General features: G+C 38.2%; 1 protein-coding gene across 6 annotated transcripts in view; it reads left to right on the top strand.

Moving 5' to 3' along the window:
• Cdk14 (cyclin dependent kinase 14) overlaps positions 1-26,502 on the top strand; it is a 484,970-nt gene that overhangs the window by 188,756 nt on the left and 269,712 nt on the right. For all 6 annotated transcript variants that reach the window (XM_028862580.2, XM_028862554.2, XM_028862546.2 and 3 more), the window contains one exon: positions 10,802-10,881. In XM_028862580.2, the coding sequence (XP_028718413.1) occupies positions 10,802-10,881 (80 nt within the window). The remainder of the gene's footprint in view (positions 1-10,801; positions 10,882-26,502) is intronic.

The raw sequence follows: 26,502 nt of genomic DNA, 5'->3' as shown, positions 1-26,502 counted from the left end.
ACTTAATCCATCAGCTGCAAAGACTGGTCCCATCCTGCTGCACACCTTGCCTGCACACAGAGGGGTCAGATATGCTGACAGCATCCTCAACACTATCCTCATCCCCATGCTTCCAAGATACTTTCAGGATTGAGTCTCTTGCCTCACATCACTGTTACACCAGATACCACCCAAGACCCAAATTTAACAGTCTTCCACTCTCAGAACCCATTCATATGTCTTTGTGTACTCGAGTGGTACCTTCCCTTGCTCTTCAGGCCCTTCCAGATCAAGAACATTGCCCTCAGATCAGCAAATTTTTCCCTACTCCACATCTCTGTTCTAAGTGCTTTCTTAACTCAGAATCCTGGCTCTTCCTGTAGTATAAATGAATCACAAATTTATGTCTGGCTTAGAATTTTGTATCAAGATCCAGACTTATAAATACCAGTGTGTCAGTTGCATCTCCATTTAATGTTTCCAGTTCAACATCTTACCAAATGAAATTCTTGGAACACATGTCCATCTATCCAAGTTTTAGTTTCGTTCATATCAACAAATGGTACCTCTAAATATCCACATGCTGAAATCAGGAAATTAGAAATCATTCTTTTAATTTCCCAAGACTCAGTCCAGTTTGTCCTGACACTCTAGTGGTTTCATCTTCAGAAGTTTGTTTCTTTTTTTCATTGTTCCTGCCCCAGTATGAATGCTAACATCTTTCACCCAGACTACTACTTCAGCTTCCTGACCACCCTTCCTGTTGGGAGGTAACATATCGGAGCAATGACAGCTTATCAGCAGCTGACCACTACTAAGAAATCCCCCCACCTCCTCCAGAAGCCAGTCATAGTCAGTAGCTCCTGGGAGAGCAGTGGAGTCCAATAAGCCTCTCCCTTCCATAGTGGAATGTTGATGGGTTCCATCTTGTGCAGATTCTGTGCAGATAATCACAGCTGCTATTAGTTCATGAAAATGGGGGCCATGTTATATTCAGAAGACAGCATTTTATGGCACCCCTTACCATCCCAACTCTTTCCTTCTTTCTGTACCTCTTTGTGTGGAAAATAACTAGTAGAAGTCATAGTTGTAGTCAACCCTTGTCAACGTGTCGCATGGCTTTAAGCACTATCAGCCCATATCTGATCTTGTTTTGTCGTTTAATTTCTTCTATTAGTTTTGAGAAAAGCTCCAAATATAATTGTTTCACAGAATATTTATTATTCGAAAGATGGCGACTCTTTTATTAAAATACAACTATGGAACTAGAACTTAGAGCCTTTGCTGCTTCTGCAGAGCACCAGAGTTCAGTGCCTGTAACTCCAGCTCCAGGGATCTGATGCCCTCTTCTGAGGATATCTGAAGATGCAGGACAGACAGACAGACAGACAGACACACACACATACACCCCCCCTATCATGTTCTAACATGACAACATTAAACAAATATTAATATCTTAATAGCATCTAGAGCTCAGGTAGTGTTACTTTGAAATTACTTTGTTCAGGCTTGTTCTTCCTACAATGTCCGATAGTTTGGAATTTTCAGATTATAACACAGTGGGTATTATTTACTTTGTTGATTATATTCTCTCAGTAAGCACTTAAATCTAGGTATGGTCAGATTTGGATTGGATTTATTCTCTGAAGGAGCAGGAAAGCTTCCACCAGGAGGAACATGCTTTCCAGCAGCACTTCTTACAACCTCTCCAAAGGAAGCCCTTATTACAGCATCTTTTTTCTTTAACCAGATTTTATACTAAAGAGAGGACCACAGAGTACTCCATGTATGATCAATTGGTTTCATTAGTTTTGTATATAGGTATAGATTTAAGCATATTTGATGTCTTTCAGTTGCGGGTATTATTTTACAGATGGTCAAATTGAGCCATTTGACAAGTGGGAGCCTGGTGACTTCCTCTCATTGTATCCCTCTCATTTGATTTTTAGTCCTGGGCTGGACTCAAGAGCCTTGTGTGCAGGGATGTATTATTATTTATTATTTATCCCAAGCACAAACTCGAAACCTCACAATTAGTATTTGTTGAATAAGAAATGAACTTTTGAACTTTAATGGAGGGCTGGACCATGGGAGAGCCTTTGGTATTCTCTTTGTTGGTTCAGAACTTGAAGCAGAGGGTAAACTACAGGTGGCAGATTTTCTTTTTTCCTTCTGCAGCAGAAAGAATGACCTAATTTGGATCTCTGTAGAGGGGTTTGAGTTCCACTAAGTCTTTGAAGGACTGCTTTGACCATGGCAGTGGGAGTCTAAAGACCCATGGCCAGTGAGGGGTTTGCTCTCTTCTTTGAAACCTTCATTGTCACTGAAGTTTCTTCTGGTAGCAATGTCACTGTTGCCAAGTGTTTCCAGGTTATTGGCCTCTTATCTAAAGAGTTGAAATTTTTCTTTGGAGCAAAGTTATAGTATAGATTAAAGATGGCTGTACTGTCAAACTTGATGGGCCACATGAATGAGGATGCTCAAAACCCCAATTATTGTTAAGGTATTCCTTTTATGGACTTAAAGAGGAGAAGTCCTTGTTACTAAGAAACATAATTTGAGTGGTTTTCTATTTTGATTGGTAAGTTAAAAATAATTTTCCTATTGCATATGTTCTTCCCACAATATAGTTAGTTTCAATCATATGCATGTCCAATTGTGCAGAGGCATAAGATGGTAAATAGGGGATTTCCTCTTAAAAGGTTACTAGAGGCCACTGTGGTTTTTCCAAGCACTCAAAATCAGTTCAGGCCGGGTTGGCTCTTCTAGTCTTTAACTTGTCTTTAACTTAGATATGTTGGGGGATATACTTGAATGGAGACTGCCTGAATTTGATTGCTACTGGGATGAAAGACTCAAATTCGTGTTCAAGGATGGGTGTATGTGGAGTCCATTGTAGATGGGGATTAAAGGGCGCTGATATTTCTTTCCTAGGTGAATTGTTTGGAGAGGGGTGTGTATGCATAGTATATCCAGGTGAAGGAGTTAGGCTGCCAGGTACAGAATTAAAAAACCCTGTGCATAACCCTAAACCAAACTGGGGGGGGGGACGGGGTCCCAGGGCACTTAGCTATCTTCTGTGCTTGCCTTCCTTAATAAACTTGTAAAATCCTTTATTAAATTGATTCTAGTTTGGGAATGGTACAAAATTGATCAGCTTAAAATTGTGAAAATGTGCACAGTTCTGTTTTCTGCTGTGAACATAATTGTTGTTTGGTTTTGTTATTTTAAGGGGCCTGCCATCCAGCTGCCAAATAAATCACACACAGAGGCTTATTCTTAATTATGAATGCCCGGCCTTAGCTTGGCTTGTTTCTTGCCAGCTTTCCTTAACTTAAATTACCCTGTCTACCTTTTGCCGCTGGGCTTTTTGTGGGGGCCCACAGGGGATCCCTAGTAAGACCTTACTCAGGGTAAGAGAATCTGAGCTTGCTTTATCCAGTAGTGCTGCATAATGGGATGATTTGGCCATGGGTGTGGTTACAAGGTATTTTGAAGGTCCACATTTGGCTGTATTTTGTGCTTTAATCTTGAAAGGGGGGAGGTCTTTTGCCTCTATCTATCATTTCCTCATTCTTCTCTCCTCCCACCAAGAACTCTTTGACAAGTCAGAGCTGGACTCCGGCAGGCTCCCACAGCTTTTACCTTTTTTCTTTTTTCTTCTTTTTGTTTTACTTTTATAAATCTTATTCTTACTCCATGACTTGCTGTGTAGCTATGAGGCTGGGTGGCTGGTTCCTGGAGTCCTCCTCCTTCTCTGGCTACTTCTTCTCTCCTAGATTTCTCCTTCTATATATTCTCTCTGCCTGACAGTCCCACGTATCTCTCTCTCCTGCATCACTATTGGCCATTCAGTTCTTTATTTAGACCACCAGGTGTTTTAGACAGGCACAGTAACACAGCTTCACAGAGTTAAACAAATGCAACATAAACAAAAGTAACACACCTTAAAATAATATTCTACAACACATAATGAGTCAAAGTGTCCAAACTAATTTTGTTTGAAAGTATCTTGAGACTATACATTTGATAAAACATTTAAAATTATGAATTATGCTTTAGTAGCAACCATTTGTTTTTATGGGTAATAGTTGCTGATTGAATGTACTCTTTGCTCATTGTATTAAATCCTCAGATTTTGTATTCTTAGTCACATCCTAGCAAGTAGACTTTATACTGTTATTTTATTAATCTTAGATTTTATTAAAAAAGAAATCAATTTAACAAGATTTAGTATGAGTCTTCTTCCAATTCTGTCCACATAATTTTAATACATATTACTGCAAGGGGCTGTTAGAGTTTACCTCAAAATTCTAATTATTCAAAATGTTTTCCCCCTTAGAGTAAGGTATGGGGGCTATCATTATCAGGCTATGCCAGAAAACAGTGGTTAAGGAGTGTTGAGGTGGCTTCTCATTCACATCCCAATAAAAGGTGGATTGAAAGACAGCAGTGAGGCCACAGAACAGCTAGCTAACTTCTAAAGTTTTAATACTAGATACTGAACATTTGAACTACCTTTAAAAGAGGTTGTTAATAAATGAAGCCTGATTAGGATAATTTTCCACATAGTTTTAATAATTTGCCCCAAATTTATAAACTCAGCCCAAAACACTGCTCTGGCTGTGCCATGGCTTGCTGTTGCCTCTGTGTCAAAACAGCCAGAGACAAAAGCCTGGGCCTGGCTTCTCTGGCTGGGGTTTTCCTCAGCATTTTCCCTTGATACAAGATCTAATGGATGAGGGAGACATCATATATTACGTTTCCCAGATATATTAAATTTCTTCTAGGTATACTGCTTTAATTTTCTCTATATCGTCTAGGCATGATCTCTTCTAAGTGTGAACACATGAACAGTACTTTCCGAGATGACCTAGATAGTATTTTTATTTTGTTTTCTTGTCTAATTTATCCTGTTAGTTTGAGGTAACTGATGGAAGAGAAGACTTTGCAGCTTTCCTTTGAGAATTACTTATGTGTATGGAAATTCTCTTTGAGTATCATTTTCTGAAACTGGAAACTGTGCCCTGAGCAAAGTGGGAAGTCTATAGGTCTGGCAGAACTAGAAATAAACGAAGCAAAGGATGGATAAAAAACAAAACAGTAGGTTGTTGCTTCTGTTTAAAAATTCTGCACTTTAGGTATTCACAAAATCACAAAAGAATTTTGTATTTATAAGTGTCAAGGGGCACATGGATTTATGGACACCATTTCTGAGTTTAGAGTTTTGAAGCTGTGGTCAGAATTGTTTGAAGCTGGATTCTACTTGAGTCTCACTACCTAGTGTCCCAAGGTCTCTGTGACTGGACACTATTTATACAGCTCTGCCTTGTGCTGCATTGGCAGCTCATTCCTTGTGACATACAGACCAGACTAGAACACTGAGTTACTCATCCTGGGGCTGAGATTGTATCTCACAGTGACGCCATGTTGGTAATGGCGGTTGTGTCTGAAGGAAAATGACTCGATGTGTAGGTTATAACAACTGGAGGCAAAACTGGCTGTATCTTCAAAAGACTGTTCTACAGCAATATTAACACAAGTTAAAGCATATTTTTCTCACCATGTTATTTATCTGAATTAATGTTTCCACTGGCAATCAAACCTTGATTGCCTTTTATTCATTAGCTTTTGATTTAATTAATACGACTTATTAAAGGAGAATCTCCAGTGTTTTTCTGTAAACAGCTCTGATTTATTGATTCAATTTGAATTTTGTGTTTATTTAAATCGGTGTTTGAATTACATGTTTTGAGCATTCATAAAGTAGTTTGAAACTATAAGATAATTAGAAAATATGACTTTTTTTGCTTTTTAATAGATGACATCTTAATTTGATACCCTTAAGAAGTGAAATACATGCATAGCTAGTACCTTAGAATTTTAAGTGCTTCAGATAATAGTGCTAAAATATGTATGTACACAAATTAGAACATTAGACAGTTTCATAATATTATTCTTCCCAAAGATCCTTTTTAGAATGGTTGAGCCTGTGACTTAACATTTTTACTGGACTTTGACGCTGAAGGACTCAGCACTTGGTGAGTGTCCAGACATGCAGAGAAAATCTAATTAAGGAAGGAGAAAGTCATGGTAACTCAGGTTAAAGAGCAATGTGATGATCAATATGATTCCTTGTGGTAAACTGAGTGAAGCCATTGGCGGGAGAGATGCTGACTAGAGCTCTGTGCTTAGATTGTTAAAGGTTGTCCGTGTGTTGCAATGAGTCTTTTGGCTGTAAAAAGGTTAATGAAAGTATTCTATAAATTCTAAAACTTCTGCAAAATGAAAATTTGTCACCATATGCATAAGAATCAGAGAGACTTCACTTTTAATCTGGGGGTGGGGTGCAAAAAACCCCACAAAAGACAAAAGGAAAATCAAGAAATCCTTAAGCCAAACATGAATGAAGATGCTGACAGTTTTATACATTTTTTTGTTTCTCTGAAAATTTTGGAAATAATAAGTTTCCTACCTTATTCTAGATTTATCTGGCATAAAGGAAGGGGAAAGTATCCATGAATTAAGTACATCAATATTCATTCTGTAAAAATATATGCTGTGCCAGGAAGGTTCTGGATACTGGACACATAGCAGTGAATGAAGCAGTCTCTTTTTCTCTGGAGCTTATAATGTATGAACTTTAAAGACATACTTAGTTTCCTTTGATATGATATCTAAAAATGTCAATGTCAGCAGCAACTGAATGATCATAGCCCACAAAATCCACTAACACTTGGGGCTGAGAGGGGCCTAGGAACCTAAGAGCACCGACTCTTCCAGAAGACCTGAGTTGGATTCCCAGCACCCACATTGTGGCTCACGGACATCTGTAGCTCCAGTTCCAGGGAATTTGACATCTCTCTCTGGCATCCTCAGGCACCAGACACAGACACGATGAACAGACCTATATGTAGATGAAAAACTCATGCACATCAGACAAAATAAAATTTAAACAAACAAATAAATAGATACCTTAACACTTTGAGTTTCAGTCCATGGAAATTGCAGAATCATAATTCTCTGAAATTGTCTCTTGTGTTTAGAGAAAGTAAATTCAAAGGAAATGTTTTTTTTTTTTTTTTTTTTTAATCACCACAGAATGATGTAGATTGATCTTTGAGAGTGCTCAGAGGGATTCTTAATGTCTTGGTCACTGTTTTGTTGCTGAGAGGAGACACTATGACCAAGGAAACTCATAAAAGAAAGCATTTATCTGGGGGATTGCTTACGGTTTCAGAGGTTAGTCCATGACTGTCATCATGGTGAGGTCATGGTGGCACTGGAGCAGTACTTGACAGTTACATTCTGGTCTAGAAGCAGGGAGAGAGAGAGAGAGAGAGAGAGAGAGAGAGAGAGAGAGAGAGAGAGAGAGAGAGAGAGAGAGAAAGGGAGACAGACAGAGAGAGACAGAGAGAGAGACAGAGAGAGAGACAGAGAAAGACAAGCGAGTGAGTGTGCACACCTGGGACTGGCATTGGTTTTTGAAACCTAAAAGTCCACTCCCAGTGACACACTTCCCCCAACAAGGCCATACCTATCCCAACAAGGCTACACCTCCTGATGCTTCTATACCTTTGAAACAGTTCTACTCCCTGATGACTAAGCATTCAAATATAGAAACTTATGGTGACCATTCTTATTCAAACCACCAGGCTGACTTCAGTTGCATCTCAGGAATAAGTGTTAGTTCAAGTAAAGGCTCCATTGTTTTCCGTGTGCTAAGGACTAGTTATATTTTGTGGTCCCAGGGCCTGTTTGAAGTGCATGGCCTTTAGAAGTATGAGATTCCATATGCCAGAATTCTGTTCCTGGTACATACTGTTTAATGCTTCTCAAGGGAAGTGGAAAGCTTTGACAGAAGAAGGTGGTGTGTGTGTTTTATGGGTGAGAGGAAAATGTCTGTAAATGAGGGGAAAATTCCAAGGCGTTCCTGGAATCAGTTACTGTCTCCTGTGGGAGCCACTGATGAGCTCAACTGGGCTGAGAAGTCTGTGCAGATGTCAGTTCTGACTGCATCGTGGCCTCAATCCCTGCCAAAGCCTCACTTAGTTCTCAAGCACAAAGTGAGGATCACAGACTGTGAAGCCAGCTGAACCCCACATGCAGGCGTTAGTTGATGCTTGCACCTGGGTACCCAGAGCACAAACAGGCTTAGGGAAGTCAAGGTGATGCAGTCAGGAGAGAAAATCACTGGGCCTGCCTTCCCGGCTGAGATACAGGGAAAGGAGGAAGTATTCCAGGAGGAAGACTGCACAAGATGTCCGTATCTCATTGCCATCGCCAGAAATGGAGTGTCAGTGGGCTCAGGGAGAAATGCCACCTGGCAGTTGGATTGTGATGAGGACTCTGGCTTCTGGGTTTCCCTTCTGGGGCAGTTTTTTGAACAAACATAAGTTCATTAGATATTGTGATTTCTTAATTTTTCTTATTTATTTTAAAGACATTAACATTCATTTTTCAAACTCAGACACAGGATTCTCTGGGTCACATGAGCTCTCCATTTTGGTTCCTCTGAAGATTTCTGGTAGCAATCACACTTATAATAAGAAACCATTTTGACCTATAAGATTAGCAAACCAAATGTTGATAACAAAGAGGAGACAGAGGAAAGGAATAGCAACTGTCATTGTTGCTGTAGGAAAGGTAAATTGGTTTCTGCTTTGTAGTATAAAATTTGAATTTTCATCAAAAATACTAATTAGAATTGTATATATTTTGATCTTGTCTTTTTTAAAGGAATTTGTTATTCATGTTTTTAAAAATAAGGGTAAAATATACAAGGAAATCGTATCACTAGAGTAGCAGAAAATTGTGAATAAGCTAGATGACTCTTAGTTAAAGACTAGTATGAAATTAAGTATATTATACAAGGGGTTGCAGTGCACTGTGTATCATATACCAACATTTCTGTATGTGGTTTTCTGCACTGTGCAGGTGTGTATGTATACATATGTCAATTTATATGACATAAACACATACACATAATTTATGTGTAAATATGGAGGGCCTAAAGACCAGAGAGTATATCTGAAAAGTGGTCAGTGTTGGCTTCAGAGGGTGGGAGCTAGGTGGTAGGAGGAGCATGGCAGGGTGGTTTGTTTTTCACTAACTATCTTTTGTACTTTTTACATTTAGTATCTCCTTTAAAACATTTTAGTGAACAAGGGAACCAAATAAAATATTCCATCAGGCCTAGTAAAAGTAGAAAATAAAGCAATCAAGAGGACCAGAATATATAGTTAAGTCTTTGATGTTGATAGTAACAGTATTGACTGAATAAAGAATTATCTCCTAATGAGTATTCAGAGACAGGTAATGCCTGGGGGGCACTCACCAACCTAAGACAGAGCACCTGTGTGGCCTGGGCAGGTGTCTCCATGACGGGTAAGGTGACCTGCTGACGTCCCATGCAACCCAAGTCAGAAGCTCATTTTTTAATAAAAGGGGGGCCTGTAGGGTCCTGGCCCCCGTTTTGGGTAACTGTTGTCTTGCTTGTGGATCTTGACCTTGATATCCTCCCTATGCTAATTCCCTGCTAGGTTCCACCCTCCTGAATGCTTAAGGGAAGTTCCTTGTCTGTATATCCTGAATAATAGGCATTAACAGCTTAGATGCAAGATTGTAAAACATCAGTAGCGAACTTATGCCCTCCGGGGTCCTCCCATTGTGCTGTAAGCCTGTATTTAAGACCTCTTCCCCACTTCAAGGAATGACATTTAGCATTTAAAATTAATTATATATATATATATATATATATATATATATATAATTGAATGAATACTGTGAATATAATCTATGAATACCACAAATGTGATTAATATCATGAGTGTAATTAATGAATATCATGAATGTAATTTAAAAAATAAATTAATTAATTAATTAAAAAAAAAGAATTATCTCCATAGTGTAATCTTACTTTAGAGACACACATAATGTGTTTCAAAGAAGCATTTGCTTTGGGTATGTCTTTTGTAATTTGTAATTCATCTTTTTTAAGGTTTATTTATTTTTATTTTTTTATGTGCATTGGTGTTTTGCCTTCATGTATGTCTGGGTGAGGGTGTTGGATCCCTTGGAACTGAAGTTACAGACTGTTGTGAGCTGCCATGTGGGTGCTGGGAATTGAACATGGTCCTATGGAAGAGCAGCCAGTGCTCTTTACTGCTGAGCCATCTCTCCAGCCCCCTATTCATCAAATTTTTGGTGATATAGCATAACACAAAACAACCAGATTAATTACAGTTTTCAGAAGCTCTTATTTTAAAAATGGGAAAGATGTGGGGGGGCGTGTTGCTCTCTCTCTCTCTCACACACACACACACACACACAGAGAGAGAGAGAGAGAGAGAGAGAGAGAGAGAGAGAGAGAGAGAGAGAGAGAGAGAGAGAGAGAGAGAGAGATATCAAGGGAATATGAGTGTCAACTTTCTGTCCTTGGGATTAAATGACCCTATCCAAGAGTGACAGTGCAGTTTGAGAAACAAAGAAAATATCCCTTTCCCTTCTTTGCTGTGAATTAAACTGAGAATCCTTGTCAAGTGGTTTTGTTGAACTCTAGTTTTACTGGATGGAAAAGACTAAATCATAGAAATATCAAATTCAGTATTAGCCTATTGCAAGTGTATTTATAATGTGAATATTTACAGTGATCTAGGATTCCCAGCCTTGCTGAAACAAATATGGCTGCGGCAGAATAATCGAGTCCCTGACATTCTCAATGAAGAATTGCATAGAACAGAAATTTTAGGGTACATAATCAGAACCATAGCAGACACAGAGCTCTGCAGAGTCACTTTCACCTGTCTTTGGTTTCCTGCAGGGTAAATGGGAAGCTGGTGGCTCTAAAGGTGATCAGGCTGCAGGAAGAAGAGGGGACACCTTTCACGGCCATCAGGGAAGGTAGGCACCCTGCCCTCTCTTTGATTCTGTATTTATGTGATGTTCATAGCATGGTAAGTATGCTGCATCTCCAGACATGCTAAGCTTTACAGTTACACTGCTAAATGTCTCATTTGATCGTGTAGACTGAAATAAAAGAATTCAGTACCTTCTACAATCATACCAAGTCATATTAAGCAAGACAAGACTATCTTTCTATATTTAGATTTGTGGGGGAAATTCATGGTGGGGCTATCTAGGCAAGTGGAGAATATTTTTATGTCTGATTCTATTTGCAGCACTACTAAAATACCTCTCTGAGTGTCATTATTCTACATTCATGATTTTTAAAGGAAATTCTTAAAAATGAAGGATTGCCCTTATCTTTTGCTCATTTGAATTTCTTTTTTTTGTTGTTGGTTTCCTTGTTTTTTTTCTTTTTTCCTATTTTGTGGTGTTGTTTTAATTCTCCTCTCATATATTACATTCTAATCATGGTTTTTCACCCCCCCCCCACTCCTCCAAGTCCCTCTTCCTGACATCTCCTCTCCCCCAGATTCATTCCTCCTCTGTTCCCCTTCAGAAAACTGCAGGCCTCCCAGGGATATCAACTGAACACTGCATAACAAGTTACTAAAAGACTAGGCACAAATTCTCATATCAAGCCTAGACAAGACAAGTCAGTAGGAGGGAAAGGGTCCCAAGAGTAGGCAGAAGAGTCAGAGATACCCCAATTCCACTGTGAGGAGTCCCACAAGAACACCAAGCTATACAACCATAACGTACATGCAGAGATCCTATCTCAGACAATTACAGTCTCTCTGATTGTCACTTTAGTCTCTGTAAGCTCTTATGAGTGAGTTCTGATTAGTTGGTTCTGTGGGCCATGTTCTCTATGGTGTCCTTGACACCTCTGGCTCCTACAGTTCCCCCCCCCACTTCTGTGGGGTTCTCTGAGTGCCACCTAATGTTTTGTTTTGGGTCTCAGCATCTGCTCCCATCAGTTACTGGACTATGCCTCTCTGATGACAATTGGGCTAGGCACCAATCTATGAGTATAGCAGAATATCATTACTAATCATTCCATTGACTTTGTATGTGTGTGTGTGTGTGTGTGTGTGTGTGTGAGAGAGAGAGAGAGAGAGAGAGAGAGAGAGAGAGAGAGAGAGAGAGAGAGAGACAGAGACAGAGAGAGAGTTAGTTAGTTAGTTAGTTAGTTAGTTTCTGGGCTGTCCAGTCTCTGGTTCCTAGCCATCCAGGCAATGGCAGGCATTGGCTCCCTTTTGTGGTGTGGGCCTCAAGTTGGACCAGTCCTTGGTTGACCACACCCACAAGTTCTACACCACCATTGTTTTTATCCTTTAGTTTGCCTTGGTTGTCTCATTCCCTTTATACATTAGTATTATGTATGTTGTAATATTTCCCCCACTGTTATTTTTTAAAAGTTCTCTCATAATGCAGTAGATTCTATGTATAAGGCTTTAGTTTTATGAAATAAGGTTGAGCTGCCTTTTGCTTTGTTCATTTATGCAAAGGAGGGTTTCTATTCTTAATGAAAGCCATCTTATTCATGGGAATTTTTCAGTGCACTGTCATAACTCTTAGGATTAGTAGCTTCACTTCTACATCATTTAAAAATGCAAATTATCTTTACCTAAGACCTCAGTTCATTCTCCCATCAAAGAGACCAAAGCTTCTGCTGATCCAAATGATATTTCAATGTTTTGCGACCTACTTTTGTGAAGGTACTGACAAATTAAATATACTCTGTCATTATCTGGTTTGTTATTTGATGATGATGATGATGATGATGATGATGATGATGATGATGATGTTGATGGTGAGTGACATTGATGATGTTGATGATGATGTTGTTGTTGATGGTGATGTTGATGACATTGATGTTGATGACGATGATGTGGATGTGCATCTTCCTTCTCCTCTTCCTCTTTCTATTCTTCTTCTTTGTCTTAATTAGAGTTTCTATTGCTGTGATAAAACACCATGACCCAAGACAACTGGGGGAAGAAAGGGCTTATTTTTCCTACCCTTCCATATCACAGTTCATCATTCAAGAGGGTTTGGCAAGGAACTAAACAGGGCAGAAACACGGAGGCAGGAGCTGATCCTGCTTGGATCTGGCTCCTCATGACTGGCTTATTTGCTTTCTGTTATACCCCTAGACCACCTGCCCAGGGGTGGCACCCCCAATTGTCTGGACTCTTCCACCTCAATCATCAGTCAAGAAAATGTACCACAGGCTTGCTTACACTCCAGTCTGTTAGGGGCATTTTCTCAATTGAGGATCCCTCTTCCACAGCGACGCCAGCTTGTGTCAGGTTGTCATCAAACCAGCCAGAACACTCTTGTTCTTCTACTTTCTAATCTCATTCCTCCTTTCATGTCCTTTCAGTTTGACTTTTTCACTACCATTTAGCTGAAACATCTTAGAAAATGTATCCGTTGCCTCTTTATTATATACCAAATCTTCCCTTTTCTGGGTTCTTTTTCTAACTTTAGCAGATTGCCCGTGGTTGAAACAGTCTTTTCTGCAACATCAGAGACTCCAGGCAGGTTGGTTTTTCTACTTGCTTAATGCTGCCCTTTAGGTTTGTAGAACCTAAGAAGAGATTTAAAAAAAAAAGCCACCTTTTCTCTAATAAGCACCATTCCTGGATAATTTAATTCATTTTCTAAGTTTAAATAGCAGGTATAAGCTGTTAACTTCCTTAGATGTGTTTATTTATTTGAGACTTTGTCTTTGTGTTCATTTTGTACATCCAACTGCCTACTTGGGATTTCCCCTTGAATTCAACAACCTCTAAGAAGAAAGAATAAGATATCACCACCAAGTGAGGCTGGAATAACAAATTACCTAAACCTTCTATCCAAACATAATTCTGGTCCTTCACATCCCATGCACTATTCTCTGTACATGTGTAATGGTAATGTCCAGCACTGCCTACTGAAATTATCCAAATGTGGTTCTGTTGGTTACCTCTCTAAAAGGTAGCTCACATCTGTCCACATCTGATATGAGTCTCCTCACTATAATCCAGGAATCGCTAGTTCTTGGATTGTTGTAGTAACTTTTACACTATATTTTCTCATTCTTTGTCATCCTTATTGTTTCTTCTTTATTTTGAAACTATTATAATCTAAAATTGTAAGCCATGTTTTATTAATGCCCCCTTTAAAAACCTGTACCAATACTCTGGCTGCTTTTCTTTCAGTCATTCCACAGTGTCCCATCTCAGGGCCCTCACATACACTCTGCTCTTTGCTGGCTGCTTTTAGGTACCAGCTATAAACTCCTATGTTCTCAGGGAAATTTCCTATGGCCATCCTGCCTAAAATAATAGCAGCTAGCTATTATCTTACCCAACTTTATGCAGCTCACCATGCCAATAACCCTGTTCATTTCCTTTACAGTTCTTATTGGAATGTGAAATGTTCTCCCTCCCCACTCAGTTCATATGTAGAATTTTAATGAGGTTAGTGACCTTGTCTGACACCCTCCCTGTAACAGCTATTGAGTGACTTACAGAGCATCATTAAGCTAGAGTCAGTAAATAAGATGGAGTATTTGATACAGATGGTGCTCTTGAGGAATCTGTCATCCAGGTGGCAGGCAGAAGATTGAAATAATAAGTCAAAGAATAACATACCATGCCATATAAATGTCAAATCATTTCTAAAGTATTGTGAATTTTCAGGAAGGTTCTCCACTAGTGAAGTATGCTAAGGTATGGCCTAGACCTTGAGCTAGAAATCAGATGATAAACTGTGGAGACTAGATAGAGAAGTTGCTGTCTAGACCAGCACAGAAAATGAGCAGAGGTCCAAACTCAGTGCCTTGGGCCCAGTGCAAAGGTCAGGGATGGTTTTCATAAGGTGGTCTCAATGAATGGCGGGTCATGTGACAATAGGTGGGTATTGCTCCATCGCTGTGTTTTGTTTGTCCATGTTGAGTCCTGAGTTCATGAGACATCTATATGAAAATATCTAATTATGTGAGGATGGAGCTCACAGAAGTTGAATATAAACAACATATTTAATGAGACCCTTAAAATAATAAACCTTCAGTTTTATTTTGTTAAATTTAGAACAGAGATTTATTTGGGTTGATATTCTGGAGGATGGAAAGTGAAAAAACCATGGCCGTGGCACCTGAGGGGCAGAAGTGTTGCAGTAGAGGGTAGAGGAAGACCAAGAGTGAAAGAAAAGGCAAGTTTAGTGTTTTTGAGGCCCAGAACTTCCCGTGCCAATGAGAGGTTGACTGCCAGTCAAGGTAATCTATAGAGAGTAGGCTTTGGAGTCTAGCATTCTGGGTTTTGACTGAGACTTTGTCTTTCATCACTGTACAATATAAGACCAACCACCTCAGAAGGCTACCGGGCTTCTATGACAGCGTATTACACAGTAGTTACCGCCTCATAGTTTTGGAGACTGGAAGGCCAAAGCCAAGATACCATGACAGCTTTTCTTACAGCTGAGAGAGATGATCTGTCCTAAGATTCCTCCTTGGATCATAGACAGGTGTCATGTCCCTGTGTCTCTGGGTTTTTATTCTGTGCCTGTCCATATACAAATATCTTCTTTCTCTAAGGACACTGGTCATACTGAATTACAGCCTACCTTAGAGACCTCATTTTGACTTAGTTATGTCTATGCAGACTCACAGCCAGACATATACTAAAGTACTGAGGTTAAGACTTCAGCATACAGTTTTTTCGTTGTTTTAGAGAAGGGTACATTTCAGCCTATACCACTTAATAGTTTTGGGCCCAAGAAACCTTATTTGCAGAAGGGAGGTGTTGACTCGTGTAATTGATTATGGATTTTCTATATTGACATGATTCTTCTGATTTCCTGAGGATTCTTGAAATTCAATGTTTTTGAATATTCCTGTGATGGAAAGTGGTGGAAGAATTGTTGATGCCTGGGATGACCCATCACAAAATGACATTGTGTTTTCTTTAAATACAGTATTTTGAAGTCTTTCTAATACAGTCTGATTTCTAAGTGATGTTTTTAAAGTATTATTTATATTTTATACGTATGATTCTTTGCTTACATATAGGTGTATGTATCATGTGAGTGATTAGTGACTATAGAGTCCCCAAGGGAGTGTGAGTTCCTGATTGTGGGTCACAATGTGAGTGCTTGGAACTGAACTTGGGTCCTCTGTAAGAGCAACAAAGCGTTCCAAACCTCTGAGCTGTCTCTTTATTCCCTCTGTTGTTAGTAGAAGTAAAATGACATCATGATGATAATAAGAATGAAACAATGGGTCAGTTTTATATGGATGTTCCTCTCTTGACTTCTCTTCCTGTCTTTCACGGTCTGGTTTTTTTTTTCCCCTTTATGTATAGGAACAACAGCTGTTATTATTGCTGGGCTTGTCAATCACAGCTTTAGAAGTACAAGTTGTATGTGTATCAAGTGGTAGAGGGTATGACACTTGGGAAAGGTTAATTTTCCATTGTGGAGGGAACATTATGGCTGGGTTAATGAGAGGGAAAGCTGGAATTTGAATTTACCTCTATTCTGCTACTCTGGCCAATTCTTCATTCACAAAATGTCAGCAGCATGAAGATTGAGTTGGGAGAGCACTATGCTTCGGGAAGTGATTTCAAGCACCTGCTTTCCACTTGTCGGATTACCTTGGAACTTGGGCATTAATACCATTTCACCAAAGTGGAATTGTTTAGCAGCTCTAATCTTGCTTAGATTTGTGTCTCCAGATAGACTGAATTTTCTCTTGTTGAAATCAAGTACATACAGTGGCTTCTCGTAGGTTCAAGTACTTTGAAACTTACAGTGTCTTTGATGGCAGCCTAAAATAACTGTGGCAAAGGTCGGCTTTCCTGTTTTAATTTATAATCCTTGTGTGGTGTCTTCACAGCTTGTGGTACCTCAGATAGAGGGTCATGAGCACAAGGAAAGGTTTGGAAGGGAGTGCATAAAATGTCTTAGGATAGCCTACCTTTCAATACCTTTAGCACACAGAAGTTCTTATTCTCTGCTATCACTTTGTATATCTAATATCATAATTTTTTTCTCTGAGGTTTCTATCCATTATGGCAAGGGAAACAGCTCTCATTTCTATGGATTATTGAATATAGTTCTCAAAGGTAAGCATAAACAGAAATCTAAATATTCTATATACAAGACAAGCATAAGTTAAAATAGTAACAATGTTTGGCAAGTATGGTGGCTCTTGTCTGTAATCCTAGCACTTGGGAGGGGAGATTGGTAAATCAGGAGTTCAAAGCTGTTGCTAGTGCGTTGAAGAGCAGGCTGGGCTACTCTTTACACACACACACACACACACACACACACACACACACACACACACACTCTCTCTCTCTCTCTCTCTCTCTCTCTCTCTTTCTCTCTCTTTCTCTCTCTCTCTCCATATATATTTTTTAATTATTCTATGAAAATCTTTTATATTTTTAATATATAGTTATGATACTAGTAAGGAGAAGGTGGGTAGAAGTTGAGAAACAAATTAGGGGAAAATGTGAGCACATTTCATGTTAGATATTTGGAAATTGTTAGCCTGCTTATAAAGTTAGTAGCTAACTTTTGTAGTTAACCCTCAGTCCTCTAATTAAATTCCCAATACTGCAGCAAGTTTAGTACATCTGATAAGAGTTGTTATTTTATAAACTTGATAACATTATGAAACAGAAAATGAAGCTTGATAACATTATGAAACAGAAAATTAACCAAGCTATTAACAACTGTGGTGTAGTCACATTTGGTTTTCTTCACATCTTTGCTTTAGAACATTTAAAAAAGTATTTGTTATGTTTTTATTATTTGTATCATTCTTTCACCTACAGATACCTGATATAATTTGCTTGTGAATAATGAATGTTAGTTTTGATATTTCATTGAGATAAAATTAAATTAAAAATTAACAAAGCTAAATTTAGTATTTGTGCTGTTGCATTACTTTTGTATAGCTTCAGTTATAGAGTACCACAAACCTAATAGTAATATATATATATATATATATATATATATATATATATATATATATATAACTAGGAGTTTAAACTAGGAATCTAAAAATCAAAGCATCCACAAACCAGGCTCCTTGTGAAAGCTACAGGCAAGAAACACTTGCTGTTTGCTTGCTTTGGCTGGCTCTTGGCATTCCCAGGGGTCCTTTGATGTGTATGTGTGGTTCTCAGCCCTCTGCCTTTGTGTTTACATAGCCTCCTCCTCTGCACCTCACCCTCTTCTTAGAAAGATGCCAGTCATTGCACTTCTGGCCTCCCTTAGTCCAGTGTGGGTTTATTTTATTTAATTACATTTATGTGGGTTATTTGCAAGTAAAGCCAAACTCCGAATTTCCAGATAGACAGTTTGGGGAAACACACTCCAGACTTATATTCTTGTCATTTTAACAGAGACATTTGAAAGGGCTGCATTTTTCCTTAAAAAGCTTAGCAGAGAGATCTGCTATGTAATGGTGATAATATTTGCTGTTACTTCTCTCTTAATAAAATGTGTGGTTGTGTGTGTGTGTGTGTGTGTGTGTGTGTGTGTGTGTGTGTACTAGATGAATGAATTCATTAACATTCTCCAAGGTGATTTGGCTATTTGTTATTTTTCATTTTTTTAAAGAAAAATATGATTTTCCTCTGTGACTAAATGACCTGAGGTCTGTGGCTTGTAAGGAGATAAATTGTGTCATGTCAGTGAGCATGATTAAGACATTGGTAGGTAGTTTGAAGTTGGAAGCAGGGAGAACTGATCAAAATACTACAATATATATGTAAAATGATAAAGGTCTATTTGGAAGTTCCTCAAATTGATAGTTGTGATTTCAGACATATTAATTCAAAAGATAAAATATTTTAAATCTTAGCTTCCCAGTTCATTCCACAAGAACCTGTTTTATCCAGGTAGAAAGGCTAAGGAATATACACTCTCTCTGTTTTTGCAGAACTGGACTGATATGTATTTAATTATCCTTGGTTATAACCTACATCATTTTGTCAAGTGGCTGGATGCTGGGGCACACCTTCTCCCACCATTCCACCAGTGGAGAGAAAGCTTTCCACTCAATCTCTCTTCTCTGACACAAATGCTCTTGTGCTTGGGTTTCTAGAACTCCATGAGAGAGTGTGCACAGAGCGGGAAAGGGACTCCTGGGACCGTCTCCTTCTGTAACAGAACTGGAGGGCAGTGCTGGAGAGGCCAGAGATGACTACTGTGGCTCCATATTTGCGTTTTTGTCACCCTTGGTGTTTTGAATTGCTCACCATCTTGTACTGGTTTTACAATTAATAAGGAGATCATAAAGTGAAGTTTTAGCTGTTTTACTCCATATTAGTATAGCATTTAATCATATGCAGTAGGTAATAAAATAAATTGTCTCTCTCCTCTCTTAAGTTTAGTATTTACTGTGTCTGAGTTGAGCTTAGGCTACAATTAGCTGTTGTATCAACAGATTTTTTTAAGCCATAATTTGTGCCATGATTGTTTGAAGTTCAATAACCATACGAGAACTAATTAGGAAGCTAAGCCACACCATAGAGATTACCTGTTCAGATGTTTCTCAATTGTAGTTTGGTTGGGCTCCAGCTTGCCTCTTAGGATTGATTTTAGTCAATGGGCCTAGTGACCAGCAAGAGGCAGATTCATCTAGTATTTTAGTATGAATTCTCAAACCTAACTGTATATATTCCTATTAGCTTGGATTCCTGCCTGAGTGTATGATTTTGAACAAGCCTTAAATTTTGCATGCCTCAGTTTCCCCTTCTATAAAAGAGGATGAAAATAGTACTAATTTTAATGATCTTGGAATATGTATCCATTAAATTCATAATGCTATCAAATAAAAAAATCATAGAATGAAAATTTCTTGGAAAAATGCATTACTAGGAAATAAAAATTCAAGAGAAGATTTGCATGGTGAATTTAAGGAAATTTCCAAGAGAAGAACTGTAGCTAGAGTTTTCCTGCCTTGCCCACAGTCAGGACAAATCTTTGTCACCCGCCAGTCCCACAGCCGCTCAGACCCAACCAAGCAAACACAGAGACTTATATTGCTTACAAACTGTATGGCCATGGCAGGCTTCTTGCTAACTGTTCTTATATCTTAAATTAATCCATTCCCATAAATCTATACCTTGCCATGCGGCTCGTGGCTTACCGGCATCTTTACATACAGCTTGTCCTGCAGCGGCTGGCAGTGACTCCTTCTGCCTTCCTGTTCTTTCTTTTCTCCTCTCTGTTAGTCCCGCCTATACTTCCTGCCTAGCCACTGGCCAATCAGTGTTTTACTTATTGACCAATCAGAGCATCACATTTGCCATACAGAACATCCCACAGCAAAGGACCAAGAAGAGTTACTTTCTCTGATATCTCTGAGGGTAAATGATAGAAGTATCTGTTTTCTTCTGTATTAGCTGTTTTTGTGTCTTTCTGACTGGAAACATCTCTCAGCTGCCCTGAGATCTTCACTATCGACTTATATTTCAGAATCAGATGTCTTGATTGGCACTGGTTGTGTGCTGACTTATGATGGGAATAAAGTACACACACACACACACACACACACACACACACACACACCGCCTTTTTCCTTGCTTCTCATTAGATTCCAATGTAGGACAGTCCTTCTGAAAGAGGCTTTGGTTTCCACATGAAGGCTATTGACTCTCTGGCCTAGAGGATTTAAGTTTGCTCAGTATGAGGTTAACTAAGAGACAGGTATCACAGATTTCCTCTCCTTTAACAAGCAGAGTTACTCTCTCTCAATTTTTGGTTCATATCATGTTGCTGGTATAAGAGAGACTAGAAGGTAATGAAATACTTAGGGAAAAAATGAGAAGTGCTGATTTTAGGAGATGGATGTGTGGTTCTGAAGAGGAATAGCACGTAGAGTGAAGTGTGTGTTTAGACATGGAGCCCCATGGGCATGGAGATCTTCAGGATGACATGCAAGGTTTTTCTTGGGACATGGGCTGGATTATAGAGCCTATGCTAAGAAAGAGCCTGTGAATAAGGATGGAGAATAAGAAAAATTTAGGGAGTTCAGTCTCTCGAGTGTCAGATTTGAAACCTGACATTCATGTTTACATAACGGCACTGTTGAGACTGCAGATCAATTTCACCCTAATTGAAGACCTTACTAGTAGTATTCAGATACACCGTCTATTTCACTGTTCTGAGGAAGGTTGACTTCATCATCTTCATTTTTATCAATTAAGAAGCTGGAATCTCCAGATGCTTTTGTCAAAAGACACCAACAATTAAATAGTTGAACAAGTCTAGTGAACTGTCTGTTGCATAGTAGACCCTGAATACAATCACCAAGCATGAATACATTCTGGATCCTGTCTGCATTGCTGTTGAGGCAGAAATCCATATGATCAAAACTGTACAGAGTGTTGTAAGTCAGCTAAGAGAAAGATGAAATGAGACTTGAAACAACAGTGCACCAGTCAGTAAATGTTGGTCCTGTTGGAGGTGGTGCCACCAGCCCTGTGGTCATGCGCAGACACTTGGCCCACTGCACCTTCAGTTTCTTCATTTCTGAAACGAATTTTCTTCTAAAGTGTATTGTCTTTGAATAAACCCTTCTGTAACAGCCTCCAGTTAAAAGTCTGTTTACTAGGAAAATGTCTTAAAGGACTGTTTATTTATCCTAAGCCTCAACTTCCTTATCTGCACCTTAGAGATAATTCTTATCTGTTTATTAACATGGGATTGTTGTGAGAAGTACACGAGGTTAGAATCTTTAATAGCTTAGCAAGGTAAAACCGAAGACGTCTTCAGGGAATTTTCAGCAATTAGAAATGCATGCAGGTGGGGATTGATATATAATCCTTCTTAAATTGTCTTAAACACAAATACATCATATCTTAACTTATATTACTGGTTGACAAAACAAGATGAAATATAATACTTTTTCAAATTTAACCAGCCAAGAAAGCAGCTGCTTGATTAAAAGACAAACTTTAATCTTCAAAATTAACAAAATAAAAGAAACCCACTATTTTCATAGGTTTTAAAGCCATGTGATCCAACAGCTTTCAATTTTTTGTTGATATTAGCTGGCAGACACCCATTGCATTCCTCAGACTCACAAAGAATTACAATTGGGTCAATTTACATAAACTTACTTAGAATCACAGTCTAGACTCATGGATTTTTTTTCCTTCCATTACAAAATTTTGCCTGTCAATTGTAAAAGGCTCTATAGCAATTCATGTTAATTTTTACAGTGACAGACATAAATGAATATTATTAATGGTTTAAAAGAACTATTTTAACACAATAAACTCATGTCTCATTACAGCATGTGTGTGTGTAAAGAACACTGATGATGCAATTATGGTTTTTTCCAGCTGGTAAAAGATTGAGGCTAGTACTATTATTGCAAATGAAAGTCTCTGAATACTTAAAATTGACTAACAACTCCTCTGTACATCTTCAGTTCTTACCTGGCCATGCTGTTAAACATGCTACCTCGTATATTTCCCTCAACAATTCCAAGTTAATATGTCAGTACAAATGTCTCTAAGCTACAGAGAGGAAGATGAGGCCTAGAGATAAATAAATTGCCTTTGTCACTCGTTTTGCCAGGAAACAAAGGTTTTAACTGAAGTGTTTATTCATAGATAATGCATTCTTCACTTAAAAGTTTCTTGCCTAATTTAAAAAATATTACATAAACTTACATTAATAAATTTTTATACATAGAAACTTATATTTATTGATTATATGATAGTTGTTAGCAAAGCTATAGATTGCTTTAAAATTATTGCCGTATATTTATTACTCCTTAAAATTTGAGAAGCCATTACATTGTGCTATATACCATGTATACTGCCTAGTAATAGAAATACTCAAAAGATAGATGAACTGTGAACAGAAATTCATGGCCAGTGTCATGCTTACTGGCAGAATTTGGTGTTTTATGCATCTTCGGGCTCTATATTAAGTTATATTTTCTTATATGTTCAATGTGTACTCAAAGAAGATACCAAATAATGTGACTTTTTTAGTGGTCCTTTTGGAAAAAAAACAGGTGCATCATGTATACTGGAAAGAGGAGAAAACACTGGGCAAAGCATGATTATAAAATCCCCATAAGAGTCCATGACTGCAAACATGTCAGCAGACTACAATTAAAAGAAGCACAAAAAGACCCACTGGTAGATTTATGAAAGTAAAATTGCATAAAAAAAGGCAAATGGAAATCTCCAAGGCTAGGAAGAGGCAAGCAACTCATTATAGCAGAGAAAACTGTACTAAAAAGATGACCTTTCATCTAACTGCCAGATGTAGGAAGGCAAGGTACTGACATACTCCAAAAAACAAAAGAAAAGAAAATGAAAACCTGTCAATTAAAATTCCACTTCCAACAAAACTATCCTTTAGAAAAGAAGGCCAGAGCCATGTTGAAATCAGTAAATTGAGTGAGATACTAATGGAAACATGTCAGGCTGGATGCCAGTGGCATCAAAACCACATTTTAGTGGAAAAAATAATAGAATGTTGAAAATGGTAATATGTGAGTAGGTATAAGCAATTTTATAACGATATTATTCTTTCTAATCTCTTAATCTATAAAACATTAGACTGTTTAGTATAATGACTATAACATTATTAGATATATGGCATTACTAGATATAGATTACATTATTAGATGTCGATGTAATGTCTGTGTAGGAGAGAAAAAGATACATTTTATAAATATTAATTTTATAAATATTAAGCCAGTATTAGCTTGGAGTAAATCAAGCTGTAAGTTATAATCACTAAGAAAGTAATATGATTAAAAGTCAACAAAATATGATTTATATTTCCAAGTACATTAAAAAAGACTAATGCAAGAGGGCAGTAAGGGGGAACCCAGGAAAACATGTGAAGCAACCCTGAAAAATGCAATGGACAAAGTTAAATTCTACCATACCTGAACTTTGGACTCCAGAGACAAAGTTTTTCAGGCTTGGTAGAAAAAGAAGAGGCAACACTCTACTTCCTATAAGAGACAAGCTATAGTTCTAGTGACTCAAGGGTATGTAAACAGGAACCCTAAGAAACCTGGCAAGATAAAACTATAGTGAACACTAGCTAGCAGACACCTTTGTATTTTTCCTACAGACAAAGAGAGACATTTTATGATGATGAATAAGCACATGCAGATGATTTCACAGTTAGAAATACATAAACCTAACATTAGAGTTCAAATATATAGGAAATATGAACTTGTGGAATTAATAGAAAAATAGACATTTCATCAATTAATGTTAATCTACAACTATTGGTGGATCATTTGGAAACAGCCAACTCAGATATGGAAGACAGGAGTGCTCTGGTAACCACCTCGGCACATAGACTGCAGTTCACCCAGCTTCTGTAGAGTGCGCGTTCAGTCTAAAAGCAAACTGAATACTCTTGAAGGTACATCTCAGGTGCAACCTCAACCCATGCCTGGTTATGCATAAAAGGAATGACGTATTTCCAGGTGTGTTTCTGTTTGCTGAGCTATTCCGCTGAAAACAAAGTGCAAAGCTAAAATTGGAGAAATTGAGAATTTAACAATACATTTCTGGGTAATCTATAGATCAGAGAAAATGAAATTTGATATTTTGATCTCAGTGAATATAAAAATGTTGAGAATTTGTGGGATGCAGATAAGCGAGTGTTTAAAAGAAATGCTGAACTGGAAACATGCATTTTGGAAAATAAAAATGTGATCTCAATTTATAAAAATCTAATCTTTTACCTTAAGCCTACTGAGAAAGAGCAACAACTTTATCTTCCAGAAAACAGAGGGAGACTAAAGATCACAGTGGAGATCAGTGGACTAGAAAACAGAAAAGCAATAGAGAAGCCAGTGAAAGAGAAAGCTGCGAGAAGTATATTAATTAACATTCAGCCGACTGACCAGGATGAAAAGGGCACAAGTTACCACAACAACACCTGTGAAAGAACATCACTGTTGACCTTAGAGAAATTACAGGACGTCAAAGAAATATGATGAGCCACTTAATGCCAACAAATGAAGACAGTTGATCTCAAGTGGACAAATGATAATTTTTACAAAAATTGTTGCTCTGACAATTAGATGTATGAGTGCAAAACAGATTAATACTTAACTTACAACAAATACAAATTTCAAATCAAACTTTATGTATTCAATATAAAAACTATAGGATTTCTGGGCATAAACCTGCAGGAATGCTTTCATGATTTTTGGACTAGAGATTAGCAGAATTTGTGGAACAAGATAGCTCATAAATTAAAGTTACGGTCTTTGAACACAGGCCTAGAAAAACAAAGAGACAAGTTAAATAAGAAGAAAGTATTGCCAAATAATATATTTGATAAAGGATTGATATCTAAAACTTATAAAAGAGGCCCTAATTAAATAATGAGAAAACTCGTATGTTGTAGATTGTATTACAAGGTTACATGTTCAAAGCTTGGTGAAGAGTGAGGTGGAAACCATTGGCAGCACGTCAGGGTCTTTGGGGTGAGCAGCATCTCTAGAAGCGGTGATTACAAGTCTGCACCTTCAGGCCCAGATGCTGTCAGTTTTTGACAAGCAGATATAATCACAACATACTATTTGTTCATTGCAAGAAAGTAGCTCAATATGAGCAAAAAAAAAAAAATCATTATATTTAACTTGTATAACCAAGAAGCTTATTGTTTGGGGCAACTGACAGGTTGCAATTTTATGGCTTGCTGGGGAAAAGCAGCCAGAGGAAGCATGTGGGGGGGGGAGGAATGCAGGTGCCTTCCCAGCCTGTGCCCACCCAGCCCCCAACTCTAACTGAAGCATCTTAAGACCTCCTTAAATACTGCCCCTGTCCTGACATTCTCCTGCCTTTCATAGTGATAGTCCCTTTCCCTTTCCTCCTTTTTCATTCTTTGCAGTTGGTATTGTTTGCTTGTATACGTATAGTTCAGTGCTTGACTACATTAAGCTCTCTGGTCAGCTGTGCTCAATTGTGACCTGTTCGTAACCTCCTGGTGCTTTAGAGCTTGTGGTAATGGAACAAGGACTCCTCAGATGCCCATACTTCCCTTCCTGCTATCAAAATGGAGCTAATCCAGAGTGCACCTAGTGATTTAATAAGAGTTAGGCAACAGTTAATTGGGCCATGATTGTTTCAGATTTAAGAGTGGCAGGAATCACTGGCATAGTCATAGGATACACAGGATTTGGTCTGAGAAGTGGGCAGAGGGGACTTGTTACTAAGTAGCTGAAGTAGAAATATTCCCCCTGCCACCTAACCACCACTTTGCCTGCCTAGAGGGAATTCTACCTCATGACAGTGGGATGTAGGTTGTTCAGAACTTTTCTAATGCAACTCTGCCTATTCTTGTGTCCACTGTAATTCTTTCAAAATGTGAACCTGTGTATTGTTCTCATCAACATCTTAGTTTTTATATCACCATTATGTTTGGGATCTACATGAAAAAACTAAAATTCCAGAAAAAAAGAGGTAGAACTGGGTGTTGAATGCATCCATTTCAAGGGCATTAATGAATAAGGAGAGCTTGACATTGATAGATAGAATCACTCTAAGTTGTATGGTCAAAGTTACTGAATTCATGCTATACTTTATTAAACCTGAGAGCTCAAGACATTTA

The sequence above is a fragment of the Peromyscus leucopus genome, chromosome 3, assembly GCF_004664715.2.
Source record: "Peromyscus leucopus breed LL Stock chromosome 3, UCI_PerLeu_2.1, whole genome shotgun sequence".
Lineage (NCBI taxonomy): Eukaryota > Metazoa > Chordata > Mammalia > Rodentia > Cricetidae > Peromyscus > Peromyscus leucopus.
The sequence above is the reverse complement of the archived record's forward strand: the minus strand, read 5'-3'. Positions and strand labels throughout refer to the sequence as shown.